The sequence below is a fragment of the Myotis daubentonii genome, chromosome 1 (genome assembly GCF_963259705.1).
Source record: "Myotis daubentonii chromosome 1, mMyoDau2.1, whole genome shotgun sequence".
NCBI classification, from domain to species: Eukaryota; Metazoa; Chordata; class Mammalia; order Chiroptera; family Vespertilionidae; genus Myotis; species Myotis daubentonii.
Genome location: NC_081840.1, coordinates 112,413,667 through 112,437,386, shown reverse-complemented (window position 1 = coordinate 112,437,386; position 23,720 = coordinate 112,413,667). Strand labels below are relative to the sequence as shown.

At 39.1% G+C, this 23,720-nt stretch overlaps 1 protein-coding gene, 1 non-coding gene and 2 pseudogenes across 14 annotated transcripts in view; 2 read left to right on the top strand and 2 right to left on the bottom strand.

Annotated features, from left to right (window-relative positions):
• The window catches only part of MYO9A (myosin IXA), a 483,806-nt gene that overhangs the window by 260,055 nt on the left and 200,031 nt on the right, over nt 1-23,720 (bottom strand). For all 13 annotated transcript variants that reach the window (XM_059658301.1, XM_059658294.1, XM_059658330.1 and 10 more), the window contains exons 10-11: nt 23,424-23,540; nt 18,775-18,909 (exon numbers count right to left, since the gene is read on the bottom strand). In XM_059658301.1, coding sequence (XP_059514284.1) covers nt 18,775-18,909; nt 23,424-23,540 — 252 coding nt within the window. The remainder of the gene's footprint in view (nt 1-18,774; nt 18,910-23,423; nt 23,541-23,720) is intronic.
• On the top strand, nt 398-1,231 carry LOC132228226 (deubiquitinase OTUD6B-like; annotated as a pseudogene).
• On the top strand, nt 6,467-12,002 carry LOC132212459 (inositol polyphosphate multikinase-like; annotated as a pseudogene).
• LOC132224608 (small nucleolar RNA SNORA57) lies at nt 20,941-21,089 on the bottom strand. Its single transcript, XR_009450702.1, has one exon. It is a non-coding gene; the product is annotated as a small nucleolar RNA SNORA57 (small nucleolar RNA).

Here is a 23,720-nt window from a genome sequence, read left to right as displayed (position 1 = left end):
TGGAATATGACTCAGCCATAAAAAAGAATGATATCTTGCCTTTTTCGACAACACAGATGGACCTAGAGGGTATTATGCTAAGTGAAATGAGTCAGAGAAAGACAAATGTTATATGATTTCATTTATATGTGGAATCTAAAAAAAATAAGATAAATGAATAAGCAAAACAGAAACAAATTCATAGATACAGAAGATATTTTGATGGTTTTCAGATGGGAGGAGACTTGGAGGAATGGATGAAAAAATGGGAAGGGATTTAAATGTGCAGATTGCCAGTTATAAAAAAAGTCAAGTACAGCACAGGGAATATAGTAAATAATATTGTAATAACTATGTATGGTGCCAGATGGCTACTAGATTTATCAGGATGGTCACTTCGTAAGTAATGTAAATATCTAGAGTCTCAGCAGAAGGCGTTGATCAAGAGGAGCCGTTGATGAGGAGGCATTACAAAGAGAAGGAGGAGTTGCAAGCCAAAATTCAAGGTATGAAGAATGCTGTTCTGAAAAATGACAAAAAGAGGAGGAAACAACTCAATGAAGATGTTGCTAAGTTGGAATCAGAAATGGAACAGAAACATAGAAACTGGAGCAATTTAAGCTAACTTCTAGGGAGAGTAAAAGTCTGATGCTGTTAACATTTCAAACTTGGTTCTTAAGAATCAGCCACCTCAGATATCAACAGCACAAAAGAGATGGGACAAAAAAGCTGCACTGGAAAAAGAGAAGAAAGGATAGCTGAAGCTGAAATTGAGAACTTAGATGGAGCTACTAGTAGATGTATAGAAAGTAAAAAACTTCCTCAAATACTGGCAGCTAGACAGAAATTAAAGATTCCATCTGATAGCCACTGCATGTAGAGAGCCATTTAAGATCAATTGAAAGAACAGAAATGCCCTCTGACTATAGCTGCCTTAAGTAATTAAACTGCTAAGTATATGCAAAGCCATGTGGAAGACTTTCTGCCATTTTTAACAAATCCTAATACAGGAGATATGTATACTTCAGAAGAATTCGGAAAGTACTGTGATGGCATTATATACACAGCTGCATGAGGAAGTCAGCTTGAGCTAAAATCTGTATCTCATATTTTACAAATGCCAATAAAGATAATACAGGCAGATTATCCTCCCATTGTAATTGGCAAAGAGTATCAAAAAAACCTATTAAGACTTGCATATATGAGACATGCATATGGCTTAGTGAACAGAGCTACTGGAAATTTCAACTAGTTTACAAAATGTTGCACAATTATATTTTAGTACAGTGTGCCAATATGAATAATTCATAGCAAGTGCTAGATTGCTCTAAACATTAATGAAAAACACAACTACCTTAAATCAGTTTTATGGCAAAGCTGCTAACAGGTTTCTCAAAAAATTGTGTCAGAGATAAACTTTAACCAGTGTCCTCTTAGTGGTATTTTAAAAATACTTATAAGTCCATTGTCAAGAACATCATTCACAGACCAAGATGCAACCCTATCTGTATATATAATACCCTAAGATGCAAATAGACCGAATGACGGAACAACCGAACAACCGGTCACCATGATGTCCACTGACCACCACAGGCAGCAGGTGGCAAAGCGCAGAACATGGCGGGCGTTGGCTGTGGCGGGATGGTGGAACAGGTGAGTGGGGGCGCCAGTCCAAGGCGGGGCGCCATTCACTGTCATCAGGGCGAACCTCTGGTGTGTACTGAAAATTCTTTGCTCCTATGCGCTGCAGTCCTGCCCAGGGCTTGCACCTGCTGCCGGCTCCAGACCTGCTCGCACCCACTGCTGGCACTGGAGCTGCTGCTTGCACCCCCTGCCAGTGCCCGGCGCCAGCCCCTGCCCCAATCACTTGGCACCTTCAGCAGGTGCGAGCGGTGGCTGCCAGCCCTGAATGTCCCTCAGGGCTTCTTCACCTCCCCCTGCTCCTGAGGAGTGATCGGGGCAGCAGCTGCCACTGGCACCCACTGATGGTGCCAGCTCCACTCGCACCTTCGAACAGCGGCTCTGCTCTCACCTGCTGCTGGCACTGGCCCCAATTGCTCCGCACCTTCAGTGGATTCGAGCAGTGGCAAGCAGGGCTGCTGGCAGACAGGGGACTGAGGGAGGGGCCAGCAGGGACACGGAGGATGGGCCAAAACCTGCCCCTGTGCCCACCACAGCCTCGCGGCCTCTAGTTTGCTTATATTTTTATTAATATAGGACCCTGAACACTGTTGAAATAAATCTTAAAATGTTTTTTTAAAAGCTTTCAGTAACCACCCTAGCTGGTTTGGCTCAGTGGATAGAACGTTGGCCTGCAGACTGAAGGGTCCCAGGTTCGAATGCAGTCAAGGGCACATGCTCAGATTGTGGGCTCGATCCCCAGTAGGGGTCATGCAAGAGGCAGCAGATCAATGATTCTCTCTCATCATTGATGTTTCTATCTCTCTCTCCCTTCCTCTCTGAAATCAATTAAAATATACTGTTTTTAAAAAGCTTCCAGTAACCACATGTGTAATTTTTCTTGAAGAAATGAAATGACTCAGTCTTTCTGTCACTGCAATAAAGTGTGGGGATGGTGACAGCAAATTTAATTAACACTTATAAACTTGACTGCAGTAACTTGGTATTGATGGGATTAATGCTGTGAAGTTTTTTTATGATCCCATCAAAATGCAGCTAAGAAGCTTTTTTTAATGACTGAGGATTTTGTTTTGTCTCAATCGTGTATTTTTTTTAGATGGGAATCAGATGTTAAGCTTTAAGAGATGACACAAATTCAAAGGTAAGTAGGTGTTCCCTATCAGCTTTGAACCTAAACAATTACAGATTAGCCTTTTACTTGTATGTAATGTAAAAAGACCTAACAAAAAATAAATGTTAAAAATGAAAAGATCCAATAGATTAATAATGTCTAATTCATGTTACTACTTGCTGTTTCTTAAGCTTCAGAATGGAATTAATACCATAATTTCTTGATTATTTTCATAACTACACATTTTTACAACTTTGTTGTGTTTTCTCCTTCACTGCTCAGCTGCTTTGCTTTCCTTGCAGGTTTTTCCACTAGGGAACAGTTTGGGACCGCTCTTATTCTTTAACTTGTACAAGTTGAAGGAGTAGCAATGAAAAAGGGTCCAAGGACAAATTTACTTCAAATACTTCCTCTTTTCAAATTTGTCTTACAAGATCTTTCTCTTTTTTGCTTCATTCTCTAGGATTAAAACAAAGTCTCTTTTATTTGTTATTTTGTTAGCCTTTTTTTTCCCATTGACTTTTTTTTAAAATTAAATCTTTATTGTTCAGATTATTACATTTGTTCCTCTTTTTTCCCCCCATAACTCCCCTACTCCCAGTTCCCGCCCCACCCTCCGCCCTCACTCCCCACACACTGTCCTCATCCATAGGTGCACGATTTTTGTCCAGTCTCTTCCCGCATCTCCCACACCCCTTTCCCCCCCAAGAATAGTCAGTCCATTCCCTTTCTATGTCCCTGATTCTATTATGATCACCAGATTATTTATTCACTTGATTCTTAGATTCACTTGTTGATAGATGCATGTTTGTTGTTCATAATTTGTATCTTTACCTTTTTCTTCTTCTTCCTCTTCTTAAAGGATACCTTTCAGCATTTCATATACTGGTTTGGTGGTGATGAACTCCTTTAGCTTTTCCTTATCTGTGAAGCTCTTTATCTGACCTTCAGTTCTGAATGATAGCTTTGCTGGATAAAGTAATCTTGGTTGTAGGTTCTTGGCATTCATCACTTTGAATATTTCTTGCCATTCCCTTCTGGCCTGCAAAGTTTCTGTTGAGAAATCAGCTGACAGTCATATGGGTATTCCCTTGTAGGTAACTGAGTTTCTTTCTCTTGCTGCTTTTAAGATTCTCTCTTTGTCTTTTGCTCTTGGCATTTTAATTATGATGTGTCTTGGTGTGGTCCTCTTTGGATTCCTTTTATTTGGGGTTCTCTGCGCTTCCTGGACCTGTACGTCCATTTCTTTCACCAGGTGGGGGAAGTTTTCTGTCATTATTTCTTCAAATAGGTTTTCAATATCTTGCTCTCTCTCTTCTTCTGATACCCCTATAATTCTGATGTTGGTACGCTTGAAGCTGTCCCAGAGGCTCCTTACACTATCTTCGTATTTTCGGATTCTTTTTTCATTTTGTTTTTCCAGTTGGGTGTTTTTTGCTTCTTCGCATTTCAAATCTTTGCCTTGATTCTTGCGCTCCTCTGGTCTGCTGTTGGGAGTCTGTATAGCATTCATTATTTCAGTCCGTGTATGCTTAATTTCTAGTTGGTTTTTTATCATAACATCGAGGGTCTCATTAGATTTCTTGAGGATCTCACTACATTTATCGGCGGCTTCTAGACAGTTCTTGAGAGACCTTAAAAGTGTGGTTCTGAACTCAATATCCTCCATTGACAGTTTTGTCCTGTTTCTTTGTCTCCGCATTTTTTATGCTTTCTTGGTGCACCCCCTAGTGGTCTTTGTGCGCAGTCTTGTTGTAGTTAAGCCTTGATTGTTGTCGGCAATACCGGGGGTGATTTGACCTCCAGGCTAACTGGCTATGAGAGTCCGCTGTCTTGTTAGCCTTTTAAGGTCATCTTTCCTTAACTCAATCAGGTATTTGAGAATTTTTGTAATACATGTATGGATAAAGTCAAAAGCTACTCTTTGGGAGACAAGACTTTATAGTAAAAATCAGTATATAATGCTTTTTGGTGTGATTTATCTAACTCAGATTTCAGGTTACACGTAACAGTATTCCTTCTAGGAAAATAGTACTCATCTATACAAATGGGTTTGATAATTTCATATGCAAGGAAGTATTATGTAAATGAGACCTTTTTGGTTGAATCTATTTTTCCCCAATTAGAAATAACTAGTAACATTTAGCATGAAGTATATAACATTTGAATTTTTGCTTTCTGAATGTAACAAATTTATAGTTAAATATCGGGTTTATAATATTAAAAATGGGGTGTCAATCTCACATGCCTAGCAGGTGATGATGTGGGAAGGTGGGCAACTAGAGCAAGTAAGTACTACATGAAGGTATTCTATTTTAAGAAGTTAACAACCATTTTGCCTGTCAGACAAAATATACTCTGAAGGCTGACTGTTTTGTAATCCGTGATCTGAGTTTTCTTGGAGGTCTGAAATGTATTAAATAATCTACACTAATAAAAGAGAAAAATGGTAATTGGCGTACGAGCTACCCTTTTCATTGGCTAATCAGGGCTATATGCAAATTAACTGCCAACTAAGATTGGCAGTTAACTGCCAACAGGATGGCGGTTAATTTGCATATGTAGGCACAATGCAGGGAGGCGAAAGGGAAAGCAGGAAGAAGCCCCCTGCCACTGACAGTGATCAGAAACCCAGGGGGGAGCTAAGAGCTGGGGGGCCCCACAGCCATGATCGGAGAATCGGGCGCCTTTTCCGCCCTGGCCAGTGATAGCAGGAAGTAGGGGTGGAGCCAGCGATGGGAGCTGGGCACGGTCGAAGCTGGCAGTCCCAGGAGCTAGGGGTCCCTTGCCTGGGCCTAAAGCGGAGCCCGCGATCGCGGGGCCGCTGCAGCTGCGGGTCCCCGCTGCCCGGGCCGGACGCCTCAGCCAGAGGCTTCCTGTAGGGGCAGGGGCGGAGCCTGCGCGTTCGTGGCGCCCCCCGCTGCCACTGCAGGTCCCCTCTGCCCGGGCCGGATGCCTAGGCCAGAGGCATCAGGCCTGGGCAAGGGGCGGATCCTGCGATTGGAGGGTGATGGGGGTCAACGCCTGAGGGCTCCCAGTATGTGAGAGGGGGCAGGCTGGGCTGAGGGACACTCCCCCCCACACACACCCAGTGCACGAATTTCATGCACCGGGCCCCTAGTGAAATTATAAAATACTAAACACCTTCGCTTTATTTTGAAGTAATCATTACTTTGAAATTAAAACATAAGCATTCAGAAGTAATAAACAACGTATCATGAAACTTAGTTATTATAAATTCCATCTATATTTAACGTATTGGAAAATACCTTATTGGCAGTTTTTGGTTTTTTTCTGATAAGACAAGTGGCATTTTCTTGATTATAGGATTTATTTCTACTTTTATTATTTTTAAGTAGTCTCTATGGTTATGAACAACCTATTTGTTAGCTTCTGTTCTTTCATAAAACTTCACATAAAAAATCATTTTAGGCCGCCAGGCCCCAAGGAGCGCGGGGCGCCACCGCCGCTCCTCCACTGGGTTCCGTCTCCGGGGCTGACGTCCGCAGTGGCAGAGAGCAGGAGCCGGGAGCCGCGCTCCGTGCAGTTGGGAGGGCAGCGCCCGCGCCTCCGCGGCGTCATGGGTCCCCTCTCCGGGCCTCAGCGGGCACCCGCCGCGGGAACCCACGGGCCTCCTTGCTGCCCAGCCTGAGCGACCCCCGGTTCTCCAGGGCGCTCTCCCTCCGCCCTCTCTCTCCCCTTCTGCCCTCGCCGCTACAGCTTCCGCTTTCCGTGATGGCAATGGGGCCACCGTCCCGGCTTCGGCTCGAGGCGCCCGGTCCCCTAGATGTGCGGACCCCACCAGCCAGCGAGGCGGACTCCGAGAGCACCCCGAAACCGGCGGGCGGCACGCTCCGCTTCCTCAACGGCTCCGTGCCCCTCTCGCATCAGGTGGCCGGGCACATGTACGGGAAGGACAAAATGGGTATCTTGCAACATCCCGATGGCACAGTTTTGAAAAGCTACAGCCACCTCCAAGGGGCCCAAGAGAGTTAGAATTCTATAATATGGTTTATGCTGCTGATTGTACCGATGGTGTTCTTTTAGAGCTACGAAAATATTTGCCAAAATATTACGGCATCTGGTCACCTCCCACTGCACCAAATGATTTATACCTAAAACTAGAAGATGTGACCCATAAATTTAATAAGCCCTGTATAATGGATGTAAAGATAGGGCGAAAAAGCTATGATCCTTTTGCCTCATCTGAGAAGATTCAGCAACAGGTCAGCAAGTACCCATTAATGGAAGAGATTGGGTTCTTGGTGCTTGGCATGAGGGTTTATCATGTTCATTCTGATAGCTAGGAGACACAAAACCAGCACTATGGAAGAAGCTTAACAAAAGAAACTCTAAAGGAAGGAGTTTCCAGGTTTTTTCATAATGGATTCTGCTTAAGAAAAGATGCTGTTGCTGCCAGTATTCAGAAGACTGAGAGAATTCTGCAGTGGTTTGAAAGCCAGAAGCAGCTTAACTTTCATGCAAGTTCATTACTGTTTGTTTATGAAGGTTCATCTCATCCAACTACTACAAAATCAAATGACAGAACTTTGGCAGAAAAGTTTTTGTCCAAAGGACAACTCTCGGACACAGACGTACTGGAGTATAATAACTTTCAAGTGTTAAGTTCCACAACAAATGGAAAAATGGAGGCTTCAGTAGGCAAAAGCTTGTCCAAGATGGATGCTCGTCACAGAATAATGTATTCAAGAAAGCATCACAGTCAGACTTCATTGAAAGTTGAAAATATAGAGCAAGACAATGGGTGGAAAAGCTTGTCACAGGAACATTTAAATGGAAATGTACTTTCCCAACTGGAAAAAGTTTTCTACCATCTTCCCACTGGTTGCCAAAAGATTGCGGAAGTAGAAGTGCGAATGATAGATTCTGCTCATGTTTTCCCTAGCAACACAATAGATGAGGGATATGTTTATGGACTGAAGAATTTAATAACTGTACTTCAGAGTATTTTGGACAATTGAATCCTTTGCTGCAGTCTTTTTAAGGGGTGGGGCAATCATTGTGAAGAGCAGCAGTCAGTATCTCTGCACTTGTAATGCTATGTAAACAATTTGTATTGTGAGTCGGCATTTTATTTGTCTTTACACTTTTGGTAGAAGGGTTAACTTTTTTATAATCTTACTCAGGAAAACTAATTATTTGTTCATTAGAAAACTATGAAGAATAAAGAAACTTTGGAATGTTAAGCAGGGAATGTGGTGGTACATGATTTAAACATCTATTTGGCTCAAGCAAAATGCAAAACATTCAGTCATTAAGAGTTTAGTTTTCTGTAGCCAATTTATCATGAAATCTCTGTCCACCCAACTGTGACAATGAGCCATATCTAAACTCTTTACATTATGAGAATACTTTCAAAAATCTAGAAAGCACAGGTTGATGTCCTTAGTATTACTTTTTGAAGTTATTAAAACTGGAGAAAATTCTACTTCAGAAATAAGTACTGTTTAGGTTTTATATTAAAATTTAGACCAGCATATCTAAAGGTGCTTCTTAGTGAAATGATTTTGAATTATTTTATTCCAAACGCAGATTTTCCCTTTTTTATTACTCATATTTCAACATGTTTATACTTCATGAAAAAGGTAACTGAAACAGACAACAACAACAAAAATCTTGAAATTAAGGGCACTAATAATTATTCTTGCCAGGGCAAGAAGAGACAAGTTACTTGGAAGAAACATGTTTTTCTTTTAAAATCTTTCATTTATGGGAAAATTGGAATATATATTTACTATATTGTGAAAAGTGTTATAAACTCTATGCCTTTTCCTCTAACTGCAGCTTCAAAAAGGTGGGTGATTGAAACTTGGTCTTATTTCTCCTTAAAATAACTTGAATTTTTAAAAATTTTATATATTTTTGTGTCCATTTAGTTAAACAGTAGAGTAAATCTATGTTGCTAAAAATAATGTTTCTCAAAATTTTAATATGCAGTGAAGGACAACATCCAATATTGTGTTATTAAACATACTGTGTAAATTAGTACATCATAGAGAGTGGTGCATATCTAAACCCATGCTTCTGTTTCATTGTTACTCAAAATAGTTTTATATTATGTTCAAGAGAGAAATTATGATTTAATTTTATAGATGGGGGATAATGCTATTTTTCCTGGATAAATTAGAGTCTGTGTTATCTGTTTCATATTTACGTTTTTAAAAATAACCAGTTATTATTGAAAACTTTAAAGTGAATTTGCAAATATGTTAGATGTTTATGCTCCCATTGCTTGAATTTTGATTCACTAATAACACATCTAAGTAGTTAATAGTTTTGCCACATCTTTGGAAAATGTTTTAGAGCTGGGAATTGTTAGTGTGTCCCAACACCACCCCCCCCCCCAAATTTCTCCTAAGAATTATAAATTAAATTTTTTAATCCAATAATTTTTTTTTAGTATGGAGGAAAGTATCACAATTTTATGTTTATGTCACCTTTCCAAGCCCCTCTGAGGGCACTTTGCAAAATATCTGAGCACAAACAAATGCTCTGTGAATTCTAAGTTTAATAAATCTATTAAACACGAATAACTTTGAAATTCATATGCATTTTGTTATAGCAAAATTTGATTGTTTTTAATTTTTTTATTTGTAAGTTTTATATAGGCACTTCATATTTTTCTCTGCTGCCTAAATGGGTATTAGCCTTTGTTGTTTTTTTTTTTGTGGGGATGAATTTCAAGTAATACTTAATAGAAATGTTTTAGTTTTACTTGATTTTTCCTACACTATAGACTTTTTGCTGTTGTTGTTATTTGGATAGTGGCTCATTAAATCTTAAGTTCAGATAATTGGACACTATTTTGAATCTGAACAAAACAAGAAGTTGTTTTTTTTTGTAGGGAATGGTATCAGTCTATGTAAAATGAATTTAATACATTTAAGTATTAATCAGATTTTTTTGCACATTTTATCTCAATAAAGTGTGTCAACTATTCCAGATTTTCTTTACCTATATTTGGAAATATAGTTTTGTAAAATCAGTGTCTTACCTTTTTTATAAAATAGATAATATTTTGTTTATTTGAATAAAACAAGAAGCCCTTTTATCTTTTGTTTTTCAGGGAAGGGATTAACATTTGTTTGTTTACATTTTTTATCACTGTTATCTAATGCTTGTTTTATGTTACTTTAAGTAAGCTTACATATAACAGAATAATTACCTGTTTATGTAATCTACATGTGATTATTTTACTGTCTAGTCCAGTTATTTAGCATTATGCTGAAATTTACCTCTGCGGGAATAGAATGATCACTATTCACCAAGCATATTTAAACATGTAAATGCTTGAGAAGTAATCATAATAAGGATATAGTTTGAATTAATAGATTTATCACTTTTTTTCCACTAGAAAACACAAACAGTGGTTTCAGTGTATTTCTTACGGAATGCACTAATAAAAAGAACTTTAAGAAGTTATGGGGAGTGAATATTACATTTCTCTAATAAAAATTGAAATTGTATAATAGTTTTATAAGAAAGTATTTACACTAATTGATATTTTAATATGGATGGAAGTTGCATAGGTTCAAATAAAAAAATTGATAAATGCTAAATATTTTATCTAAATAGTTTTTCAAGAAACAGCTGTAAAAATGTGTATATTACATACCTCTAACATGGAGCTTGTGGTATTTTCAATTCAGTATTCATTATTCTTTATGTGTATGGAAAGATTGTACTTACTATGCCTCTTACACTACATTTTGCTATTGTGGGGCTTTAGACTATTCAACTAAGAACTTTTTAAATTTTATTTTGACAGTATAATTTACTGTTTTATGATTTTCAAGATGATGTTCTTCATATCTCTATAATGTCTATCAATTTAAAACATAACTGAAGAAAAAAATTAATTTTCAAAGATAATTCAGTTGCATTTTTCTTGTTTCATGCAACTGAAAACATTTGTTTCTAGGATTTGGAATATAGAACACACGTAGGATGAAAGAAAATGGTAAAACAATGAAAGAATTTTATGTGTGAAATTATAGAAATTTTCTCAACTATTTTAAAGCATTATTTTAGTACCATTTTCTCATAGCAGTTCAACATTTGATACTTTAAAACTTGATTTGCTTTAAAAATTATTTACCATGCTTTGTAATAATCTTTCTGATCCAGTGCCTTTAACCTTGATTTGATATATGTGTAGCTTCAGTTGTCTTTCCATTACATTCTATGTTATCACAGCGTAGATATCAGTTTCTTTTAAAAAATTGTTAGTTTGGTTGTGCAAAGAGGTAAATTGCCTATTAATGCTTTGGGAAAACAAGTAGAGTTGCCCATGTAGGTCAGGCTTCTTATTAGTTCACTAGAGGCCCGGTGCACGGAATGTGTGCACTGGAGGGGGTGTGTCCCTCAGCCAGGCCTGCGCCCTCTCGCAGTCTGGGATATCCCTCTCGCAGTCCAGGACCCCTTGCTCCTTACTGCCTGCCTGCTCACTGCTCCTTACTGCTCGGCTTGCTCCTCCTTACTGCTCAGCTCAGTGCTCCTTAGCACTGCCGCGGAGGTGGGGGAGGGTCCCGCCACCATCACTGCACTCGCCAGCCATGAGCCAAGCTTCTGGCTGGGCAGTGCTCCCCCTGTGAGAATGTACTGACCACCAGGGGGAAGCTCCTGCATTGAGCATCTGCCCCCTGGTGGTCAGTGCTCATCATAGCGACCGGTGGTTCTGGTCATTCCGCCATAACTGTCACTTAGGCTTTATTATATAGATTCAAAAATACTGGATATTTACCGTATGCTAACCATTTTTAGCCCCTGAATATACAGTTGTGAACTAATCAGACAAAGCCCTATTTCCAGCATTCTGTCTAAATGGCATGGGGTTGGGGACTGAATTAAAATAGAGATACAGAGAAATATTTATTTCAAGATGATAAAGTTAACTAGCATTTGAGTTTGTGTAAAGATAAGGTAATAATTATTGAGTTGAGATGAAGCAACTAACAATGTTAGAGAGGTTGAAAATAGTACTTTGCAGTATTGTAACCTCTATTTGGCTTTGAGTTCAGATAGTAATATATAGCATATAAAGGCCTCAATTTTTCAGTTTTCTTGCTTGTTGGTAAAGGCACGTTTACATAAACTGTCCATTTAGAGTAGTGCTTTAATATTACTGTGAGAAATATCCCATTATATTTTCACAAGCAATTTACTGCACATTTTTTACATTGTATTTTATAATTTAGTACTAATGTTTTAGGCCTCAATCTTCAAATCACTGGTATTTTAAATTTGGCAATGAATGTGAAATTTACTGTTTGACTTACAGGATAATTTTATTGTTACTTAAAATGCTTGTTAATATTTTAGGAAGGATGGAGTTTCCATTTTTGAGGAGTTCATGTTTAAATTATTTTGATAGCATAGTAAGAGGAAATAGTATTCATGCGATTAAACAAATTAAAATATACTCTCAAGAATTTTTTTAATTGTTAAACTTTGTCATCATTAGGGCTAAATTTTAACCTGGTGTTCTCTTACAATATATATTAACAAGTTTAATTATGAAGTGAAATAGTCTTAAGGATGACATATGATGCACCTAAATATAAATGAAAATGGCGTGCACAAAGACACTTTACTATGGGAGCTGTACTGGAAGATTTGTGAAAGCATGTGAAATTGCACCTAAACTTGTGTTGTCAGTGACTATGCTAAGTTTATTGTACTTGATGAATGAATGTATTTAGTCTAGTCAGAGTTACTTTTTGGTTTAAATGTCTCTTAATGTTTTTGTAATTTGTACTATTGATGGAGTGTTCTTGGACTGCAGGGGTTATTGTCAATGTGTGATTTTATTTTATAGAATCATCTAATGTGATATACCAATTTTTATAAGTGATATTTTGATAATTCTAATAACTGTATATTTGACAACCTATTAAAAAAATCATTTTAGCTGTAACCTAAAATGGAAGTCTTTAAAAAATGGGAGATATTAACTTAAAAGCAGATATACTAATTCAGTTTTTGCTGTATTATGATAATCTAATGGAAATTTCTTAAGTTTTCCTTTGTCCTAACTCAAAAAGTATGTTGGATTTCTGAAATATGTGTTAAGCCAAGAATTTTATCCATATGTTTACAACTTATATACAGCAAAAAGGAGTGTGTATAACTAACTATAGCGAGCAATATAGCTTTGTTCATATTATCTGTTTGTCAGAAGAATAAAAGATGAATTAATTTTTTAAATGTCCAATTACTAAGTTGTACACCTGAAATTAATATAGTATTACACATGCCAACGTAATTCAAAAATAAAGTATTTAAAAGTTTTTTTTTCACAAGTGGTGCTAACAAAGTTTTTTCCCCTATTTATTCTTTTTTATAGGATGATTAACAAGTGTACTAAGGTAGTATGAACATATGAACTTTTATAGACAGCACTAGTGGTCCAAAATCCCATCTCATCCCAACTTTCCAAAGACAAAGAATCTTCCCCATTAACTATTATCCTAACTTCATTAATCAGATGCCTCCTGCATGCCCCACACTGGGGATTGAGCCTGCAACCTGGGCATGTTCCCTGACCAGGAATCGAACCGTGACCTGCTGGCTCATAGGTCAATGCTCAACCACTGAGCAACGCCAGCCAGCACCAGTCTTCTGTTTAATGATCCACAAAGCAAGTGGTGCTTTGCTTTTTAAAGTACAGAACACATCAACTACATGCAATCCTTCGCCCCCCCCCCAAACACATATACCCATTTGCAAGAGAGAAAAATACTAACTTGGTATGAGCTAGTTAAAAGAACACTGGACTGTTAAGAGACCAATCCCAGCTCAGCTTTTGATTAAAAGCAAAAATTATGGAACTAGAGTTTTAAGGACTGAATACTTTCTTTAGGCATCATCTATAAAACTAGAATAAAAATAATAGGACCTGCCTAAGAAATAGTAGGCACTACATTATGCTAGCTGCTATTATAACAAACAATACTATCTTTTTGTTGTTAATCCTCACCTCAGGATATTTTTTCCATTGATTTTTAGAGAGAGTGGGAGGAGAGGAGAAAGAGACACAGAGAGAGAGACAGAAAGAGAGAGAGAGAGAGAGAGAGAGAGAGAGAGAGAGAGAGAGAGAGAGAGAGAGAGAGAAAGGGAGAGAGAGAGAGAGAGAGAGAGAGAGAGAGAGAGAGAGAGAGAGAGAGAGAGAGAGAGAGAGAGAGAGAGAGAGAGAGAGAGAGAGAGAGAGAGAGAAAGGGAGAGAGACCCCGCTGTGAAAGAGCACATGATTGGTTGTCTCCCGCATGTGCCTAGACCAGGGCCAGGGATCAAACCTGCCAACCCATGTATGTTCCCTTGACTGGGAATAAAACCCACCACCCTTCAGTGTGCAGGCCAGTGCTCTAACCACTGAGAACATCAGCCAGGGTGTAATATTAATACCATCTTTTTTTAAAAAAAAAAATCTTTATTAAGATTACAGATGTCCCTCTTTTTCCCCCTCAATGCTCCCCTCCACGTGGTTCCCACCGAGCCCCATGCCTTTGCAAACCTACTGCCTGTGTCCATAGGTAATGCATATATGCACTTAAGACCTTTGTTTAATTTCTTCCCGTCCCTCCTGCCCCCCTTACTTCTGAGAATCATCAGTCTGTTCCATTTCCATGCCTCTGATCCTATTTTATTCACCAGTTTATTCTGTTCATTAGATTTCTTATTGTTTGATTTTTATATTCAACTAGGGGCCCGGTACACGAAATTCGTGCACTGGGTGTGGGGCGGGGGGAGTGTCCCTCAGCCCAGCCTGCCCCCTCTCACATACTGGGAGCCCTCAGGCGTTGACCCCCATCACCCTCCAATCGCAGGATCAGCCCCTTGCTCAGGCCTGACGCCTCTGGCCTAGGCGTCCGGCCCGGGCAGCGGGGACCTGCAGTGGCAGCGGGGGGCACCGCGATCGCGTGGGCTCCGCCCCTGCCCCTGCAGGATGCCTCTGGTTGAGGCGTCCAGCCTGGGCAGCGGGGACCCACAGCTGCAGCGGCCCCACGATCGTGGGCTTCGCTTTAGGCCCAGGCAAGGGACCTCTAGCTCCTGGGACTGCCAGCTTCGACCGTGCCCAGCTCCCATTGCTGGCTCCACCCCTACTTCCTGCTATCACAGGCCAGGGCGGAAAAGGCGCCTGATTCTCTGATCATGGCTGGGGGGCAGGGCAAAGGCGGCCCCAGGGCCGCCTTTGCCCTGCCCCCCAGCTCTTAGCTCCCCCCTGGGTTTCCGATCACTGTCAGTGGCAGGGGGCTTCTTCCTGCTTTCCCTTTCGCCTCCCTGCATTGTGCCTACATATGCAAATTAACCGCCATCTTGTTGGCAGTTAACTGCCAATCTTAGTTGGCAGTTCATTTGCATATAGCCCTGATTAGCCAATGAAAAGGGTATCGTCGTACGCCAATTACCATTTTTCTCTTTTATTAGTGTAGATTGTTGATAGCTATGTATTTGTTGCCATTTTGTTCATATTTTTGAACCCTCTCTTTTTCTTCTTCTTTCTCTTCCTAAAGAATACCCTTCAACATTTCATATAATATTAGTTTGGTGGTGATGAACTCCTTTGCTTTTTCTTGTCTGTGAAGCTCTTTATCTGACCTTCAATTCTAAATTATAGCTTTGCTGGGTAGAGTATTCTTGCTTGTAGGTCCTTGTTATTCATCACTTTGAATATTTCTTGCCACTCCCTTCTGGCCTGCATAGTTTCTGTTAAGAAATCACCTGACAGACGTAAGGGCATTCCCTTGTATGTAACTAACTGCTTTTCTCTTGCTGCTTTTAAGATTCTCTCTTTGTCTTTTGCCCTTGGCATTTTAATTATGATGTGGTCCTCTTTGGATTCCTCTTATTTGAGACTCTCTGTGCTTCCTGGACTTGTAAGTCTATTTCTTTCACCAGGTCGGGGAAGTTTTCTGTCATTACTTCTTCAAATACGCTGTCAATACCTTGCTCTCTCTCTTCTTCTGGCACCCCCATAATGTGAATGCTGGTAACTTGAAGTTGTCCCAGAGGCTCCTTACACTATCTTCATATTTTTGGATTCTTCTTTCTTTTGCTCTTCTGGATGGGTACTTCTTGCTTCCTCATATTTCAAATCGTTGATTTGATTCTCAGAATCCTCTACTCTACAGCTGAATCCCTGTATATTATTCTTTATTTCAGTCAGTGTATGCTTAATTTCTGATTGGTCCTTTTCCATTCTTCTGGAGATTTCTAGAAGATTCTTGAGTAACCTTATAACTGTGGTTTTAAACTCCATATTCAATAGTTTGCTTTCTTCCATTTCTCGCATTTGTGACATGTTTATTTGTCTCTGCATTTTGTCTGCTTCCCTGTGTTTGTTTCTATGTATTGGGTAGAGCTGCTAAGTCTCCTTAAGTTGGGAGAGTGGCTTTGTATAGTACGTGCTCTATAGGGCCCAGTGGCTCAGCCTCCCCAGTCACTTGAGCTGGGAGCTGTAGGTGCACCCCTTCATGGGCTGTGAGCACAGTCTTGTTGTAGTTGAGACTTGACTGCTGTTGTTGTGACTGGTAGGAATTGACCTCCTGGCCAATTGGCTATGAAGACTAGCTGCGACTACAGTGGGAGAGCTGCTGTGCAGGAGACTTGCTTCAATGGAGCAGGACTTGCTTCAATGGGGCTTTGGTGCTCACTGAGTCTTCCCCTTGAGTGTGTCACTTATGGATGTGTAGAGTTGTAATCTGGTAGGGTCTCACACAGACCACTGGATAGTACACTGGCCCTTGGGTCTCCAGGGAGGTGCAAAGTCAGTCATTGCCTGGGGCCACACAGCAGGACATACAGAGAGATTTGCAGATTCCTCCTTTGTATCCAGTTTGGAACTGCCCAGATGAGGCCCAGCTATGAAGCAAGGCAGACCGGTGCTGGTGCCAAGTCTTGGGCCTTTTATTGATAGGTCTGGGGCTCCGTGACCCAGCTGCAGTTTGTTTGAGAGATTTTAGCCTGAGCAAGAACAGGTCATTCATAGCCGCTGCACACAGCTTGGGTGGGTTGTAAATTGGATGAGGTGGGGTCTTAGTGAATCACCAGGGTGGAGCAAACAAAAATGGCTGCCAGTCAGCCCTAGGACAGGGGAGGTCCCAGCATAGGAACAATGATCCCTGTGAGCACCTCCATCTGGGAGAAAGCCACCCTCGAGTTCCTGCCCCATGCGAGACCATCCAGTTCCTCCTCGTATATGTCTGTGTCCCTCCAAGCCTCACTCTGGTGCTAGAGCTCAGACGAAGCGGGACCTTGTAAGTTCAGTTCGTGGTGCTGGACTTTTAAGAGGAACAGCTGGGTCTCCAGCAGCCTCTGTGTCACTGAGCCCCAATCCACACTGGTTTTTACAGCTGTAGTTCTTACTGCCCATAGGGATTTCTTTTCCCAGCTCTGGGACTCTGGGCTGTGGGTCTGGTGTGGGTCTGGGATCCCTTGATCCTCTGGACGGCCTCCACAGATTAAAAAAGTGGCACATGTTGGTGCCATACCAGCCCATTCCATGCCTCTGAACCTCTTATCGGTCTCAGTGTGCTTTCTTCTTTACTTCTCTAGTCGTAGAACTTCCATTCAACAAGCTTTCTAGCGGTTCTGGATGATGGTTATTCTGTATTTTAGTTGTAATTTTGATGTGGTTGTGGGAGGTGGAGACTACAGGCATTTATCTATGCTGCCATCTTATTGTCAGTCAATACTATCTTTTAATAGCTCTATCAAAGAGTCTAGCTAAAAAGTCATGTGTATAAGAACTTCAAGCATTCAAAATGACCAGACCAATGTTGCTTGTGCAACTGTTAATCAGTCCTTATAACCCTTTAAGCAAAATAAAGGTAGGATAAGGGCAACAATGATAAAAAAGATCTTCTTTTCTTTTTTCTGTTTTATAGACTGTTGTGGTCTTTCTGTTCATTTCATTTTTTTAAATTATTAATATGAGAGAGGGAGGAAGGAAGGAAGAAACAGAGAGGGAGAGGAAGAGTGAGGGGGTGGGGAGAGAGAGGGAGAGAATGAACTCAAAACCTTGGTGTATCGGGATGATACAATCTAACCAACTGAGCTACCCAGCCAGGGTTGTTCATTTCATTTCTTTACCATTTCCCTTGAGTCAAATGTAAGTCCTGCTTCTGCTTATGTCCGCATACATAAACTGAAAAAAAAAATGCTACAATTTCAACTTGCTACTGACCTCAAACTTGGCTTGGAGGAAGACGCCACATTTTCTTTGACCCTGCATTTAACCTAAGATTTCTTATGGAAATTAATGGCTCACTCTTCCTACACTAAGTCAATTTGAGCTTTTCATAGAAAATATCTAGTTACCCATTTTTTTCTCTCTATACGGTCATGTTTCCTATATCCATACTATGAGTTGATTCGAGATTCCATTAATAAGCTCCTATATCCCATTCTGGAACTAAGAGACCAAAGCAATCAAACAAGCATACTTAGCATGTGGCCAAGCCCATGGAACTAATTAAAAATCAGTAACACTGATAGAAACTCAAAACAAACCCACCCAATTTTCATTCAAAGGTGCACTCAAATGCATAGTACTGAATCTACTTGGGTCCTATTAAAAAAACAACAAAACCCTGTATGATATATCTAAAAACCTATGGTCTGACATATTTGCTTACATTAATATGAAGACTTCAATATCTGTATTGCAATATAAGACTTAAAATGCTTATCATGGCCCAGCCATCGTGGCTCAGTGGTTGAGTGTTAACCTATGAATCAGGAGGTCACAGTTCGATTCCTAGTCAGGGTACATGCCCCCAGGTTGCAGGCTCCATCCCCAGTGTGGGGCCTATAGGAGGCAGCCAATCAATGATTCTTTCTCATCTTTGATATGTTTCTCTCTCTCTCTCTCTCTCTCTCTCTCCCTTCCTCTCTGAAATAGATAAAAATATTTTTTTAAATGCTTATCATGACTATGAATCAAAAATTTATATGTGTGTATGTGAAGGTGGGGAATGAAGGAGTGGCAGGGGGGGCAAACATACATGCACTTAGGTACTCACCTGCTCCAGTTTAAAGATATGCTGATTAAAGTAGTGTTGTAAACGTTCATTAGCAAAATTAATGCAGAACTGTTCAAAGCTATTATTTTCATAATCTTCAAAGCCAAAAATATCAAGAACACCAATTGACAAAGTCTACAAAGCAAGAAAAAAATTATGGTTGAAAAAATGATGCTCAAATTTATTTCATAAATAATATTTACAGTAAGAAACAAAATGCTCAAAGTTCTTTTTCTGCACTGGAGAGTAGGTTTTGGGGGCCAATGTTGAACCAAATTATACCACAAGTAAAAAGCATTTTAGTTCTCTTTAGTTTCATCTTTTTCTTTTTATCCTAATTATTTTTTTTTAAAGTTTATTTTTTTAAAAAATATATTTTATTGATTTTTTACAGAGAGGAAGGGAGAGAGATAGAGAGTTAGAAACATCGATGAGAGAGAAACATCGATCAGCTGCCTCCTGCACATCTCCTACCAGGGATGTGCCCACAACCAAGGTACATGCCCTTGACCGGAATCGAACCTGGGACCTTTCAGTCCGCAGGCTGACGCTCTATCCACTGAGCCAAACCGGTTTCGGCTATCCTAATTATTTTTTTAATCCAAAATTTTAACACACGTAACCCACTGATTATTCTATAGACATGTACAAAGCAGGGACACTGGCCAGTTATCTCAATCTCAGAAATTCCTCAACTCCAAGAGATAAGAGAATGGAAATAATAGGCTATGGGAATTCAAAAAGTTACTTAAGTACTACTAGGTCACTACTGGCTATGCCTTGTTTTTATACCAAGAGGGCCATGCAATTTTTCCTACTTTGACTTCCATATTCCAATAGAATCCTGCTTTAAAAACCAAGCTAACAAGGATGTTTAATCAGCCTTGTGCAAGCTAGAAATAGAACTGAATATCAGAATATGTGGTTTCTTGAAGTTAAAAATGTTTTATTTAAAAAAAAAAAAAAACATTGTGGCCCTAGCCAGTTTGGCTCAGTGGATAGAGTGTCGGCCTGTGGTCTGAAAGGTCCCGGGTTCGATTCCAGCGAAGGGCACATACCTCGGTTGCAGGCGCGGGAGGCAACCAATCGATGTTTCTCTCTGTCTCTCCCTCTCCCTTCCACTCTCTCTAAAAGTCAATGGAAAAAAATATCCTCAGGTGAGGATTAAAAAAACAACAACATTGTACAAGGATTACAATGTTAAATAGTTCTAAAAGGATTATAACAAAAAAACAATATATTCTTCATCCTCAATTTCTGCACCCTAATATCAACAACACTCAAATTGTTGAGCTGTTTGGTATAGTATAGTATAGTATAGTATAGTATAGTATAGTATAGTATAGTATAGTATAGTATAGTATAGTATAGTATACAAGTGCTTATTTTTCTATTTCTTGATATTTCACTTGTAGAAATTATCTTCTAACTACTTACTATGGATGATAGGGATTTAACTCTAATACCCCCATACCAACATTCTTCTCACCACTCCACCTCATTCTTGAAATATAGTCATATGACAATTTTGGTTAAATGAAAATAATTTTTCTCCACTGGTGCTAAGAGAGATACTAGGCAAAATGATGTAATGAGTGGTAGTGAGAGATGTTTTTAAAGTTTCCATTAAGAGTATTTTGTTTGCCCTAACTGATTTGGCTCAGTGGATAGAGCGTTGGCCTGCAGACTGAAAGGTCCCAGGTTCAATTCCGGTCAAGGGCATGTACCTTGGTTGCGGGCACATCCCCAGTAGGGGGTGTGCAGGAGGCAGCTAGTCAATGTTTCTCTCTCATCGATGTTTCTAACTCTCTATCCCTCTCCCTTCCTCTCTGCAAAAAATCAATAAAATATATTTTTAAAAAATTTTTTAAAAAAAAGAGTATTTTGTTTTCCATAAGTACCTAAATCAATAAAATTCAGATCTACTTCCACTGTCCCCTCAAACCCCCAAAATGAAAGTATTTTGTTTGATTAATTCTGTTGACTAAATTCTAAGCCCTTATGAAAATAATGACCTTCAAAAATAAGTTAATTTGGTAAGTTGGATTACATTTAAAATTAATATTCTGTGGGCTCACATAAAGCATGAAAAGTTCATTTAAAAGCAATTTTACATTTAAAATAATCAAATTAAGTAATAAAGATGACATTTCTTTTATCTTTTCCCTGTGTCCCAGAGCTTAAGGATAGAACCTGCAGACTGGAAGCCACCAGCACCAAAGACATGACCCCAAGGGGGCTGGTGCCCTGTCCTTCTGCCTCAGTACATTATAGGGACAGAGACAACACACCTGATCTCCCCCAGGAAAAGGAGGATTAAAGATGACATTTCTAATCAGCCTGAAAAGGTAGACTATTCATTCCATAAAAGTTGCCCTAGCCGGTTTGGTTCAGTGGATAGAGCGTCAGCCTGCGGACTCAAGGGTCCCAGGTTCGATTCCGGTCAAGGGCATGTACCTTGGCTGTGGGCACATCCCCAGTAGGGGGTGTGCAGGAGACAGCTGATCGATGTTTCTGTCTATCCCTCTCCTTTCCTCTCTGTAAAAAATCAATAAAATATATTTTTTTAAAAAGTTGTTAGGAAATGAAATTGAAGTTATTAAAATTAAGTATCAAAAATCTGCCATGTTAAAAGTAAATTCCAATTGGAAAAAAGGTCTGAATATAAAAAATTATATTCTAAATGTATGAGAATAAATATTTTATAATTTGGGCTGGAAGAGGACTTCCAATGTAAAATAAATTAATAAATAAATAAAGTCCAGGACAATAAAAGAAAAGAATGACAGAACTGTACAAAAATTTAAAACATAAGGACTTCAAAAAACACAACATAAACAAATCTTTAAAGTAAAGAGAAAATGTTTGCAATGTACGTCAAACTATAAATCTCTGCAATATCCACAATGACTCCTAAAAAGGAATAACAAAAAGATAAAATGAACAAAAATAGGAAAAATATATAAAGAAATAAAACAGAGAAAACATGAGATGCTCAATTTTCATCTATCATAAACATTGACAACAAAATGAACTATCTTCCTTGTCAGATTAGCCTAATGGAAATTCTGAGAATATCCAATGTGACTAAAGGTGTAGCAGGGAAATAGGCACTTTTATGCACTACTGGTGGAAGTGTAGTATTTTTTTTAAAAGCAATTTAGCAGCATCTACCAAAATTTTAACCATATACATCTTTGAATCCAGCAATTCATTTTGAGGATTTTGTCCTAGAGAAATGTACGCAAAGAATATTTGTTACATTATTATTTAAAAATAAAAAAATGTAATATATTTTTAATGGGGGAATTTATATATTACAAAGTTGATAAAAATGAGGTACACACTGGTACAGAGAACAGACTGAAAACTGTCAGAGGGAGCGGGGTTTAGGGGCCAGGTGAAAAAGGTGAAGAGATTAATAAAAAACAAAACAAAACAATAATTCATAGTTACAGACAACACTATGGTGATTACCAAAGAAAAAGGAGGATAGGGGAGGTAAAAAAGGGTTTAAGGGGGGGATAAATGGTGATGGAAGGGGACTTGATGTGTGGTGGTAAACAGAATAAATATACAGAGGATGTATTATAGAATTGCACACCTGAAACCTATATAATTTTATTAATCAATGTCACCATAACAAATTCAATTAAAATAAAACAATGAGGCCCTGGCTGGTTTCGCTCAGTGGATAGAGCATCGGTCTGCGGACCGAAGGGTCCCAGGTTCAATTCGGTCAAGGGCACATGCCTGGGTTGTGGACTCAGGTCAGCATGCAGAAGGCAGCCAATCAATGATTCCCTCTCATCATTGATGTTTCTATCTCTCTCTTCCTCTCCCTTCCTCTCTGAAATCAATAAAAATATATTTTAAAAAAATAAAAATAAAACAATGAGGTACAGCTATATTTCAAGACATACTAGGTTTAAACACACACAGACAATATAGAGCCTGTGGACACAATGGGAGGTTCTGTTGAAAGTAACCTCACGGTGATCTTCTCATAAATGCCTAAGTAGGCAGTTCACTGTGGGGAGTCATGTCCCAGGCCTACAACCTCTTTGGTGCAAAGCTTTAAGCCAGCCATGTCCACTGTTCCAGTGCATCTTGGTTAACACACCTTTGAAAAACCAGAAGCAATAACCCTCGAAGGTGGTATTAACTCTCAAGAGAGCACATAATCTTAACTATTCTGTTGGCTCCTCCCACCTTTAGGTAATCTCCCTAAGTTCCCTCCTAATTTCAAATGCATAAAAGAAACTGCAAAAAATATTATTCTCCGCAGTACTTGAGATCCTGCTGCTCTCCAGTATATATCATCAGTTTGGCTCAAATTAGCTCATAGAAATCCACAACAGGTTAGGACATTTCTTACAATGACAATATCATAATTACATTTTTATGTTTAAAAGCAACTCTATATGCACATTTATGGGAATGTAAGTGCATAAGAAAAAAGACACAGATTAACACCTCCTCTACACAGGATAATAAAAACAGAAATAAGGAAGAAAACAGCAGGGAATAGAGATAAAAGATGACTCTTACTTATGACTTTTACATAACTCTGTCTTTTTAAATTTAATGTATTAACCATTTTATTAAAACCATTTTCTAGTAAAAATATATAATTTATGTATGTCTACCTTGGTATTTTGCTCCAAATCTTTACTATTCAGAAGTGCATGATTAATCCGAAAAACTATCCAGTCAAATAGGGCACTATATAAAGACTTAGCCATGGAATTCCTCACTGTCACCGCCTGAAAAAAAAAGAAAGGGTTATGAATACAAGTGAAATTAGCAATAATCTAACTAAGATATTATAACAAAGTGTGTTTTGCTCTCATTAAAGAAAAAAAGTTTACTAGCATGAATTCAAAATTAAGTTTTCTCTCAATATAAATACCTCTAATTATAATAAGCTATAAGTTTTCTGTATA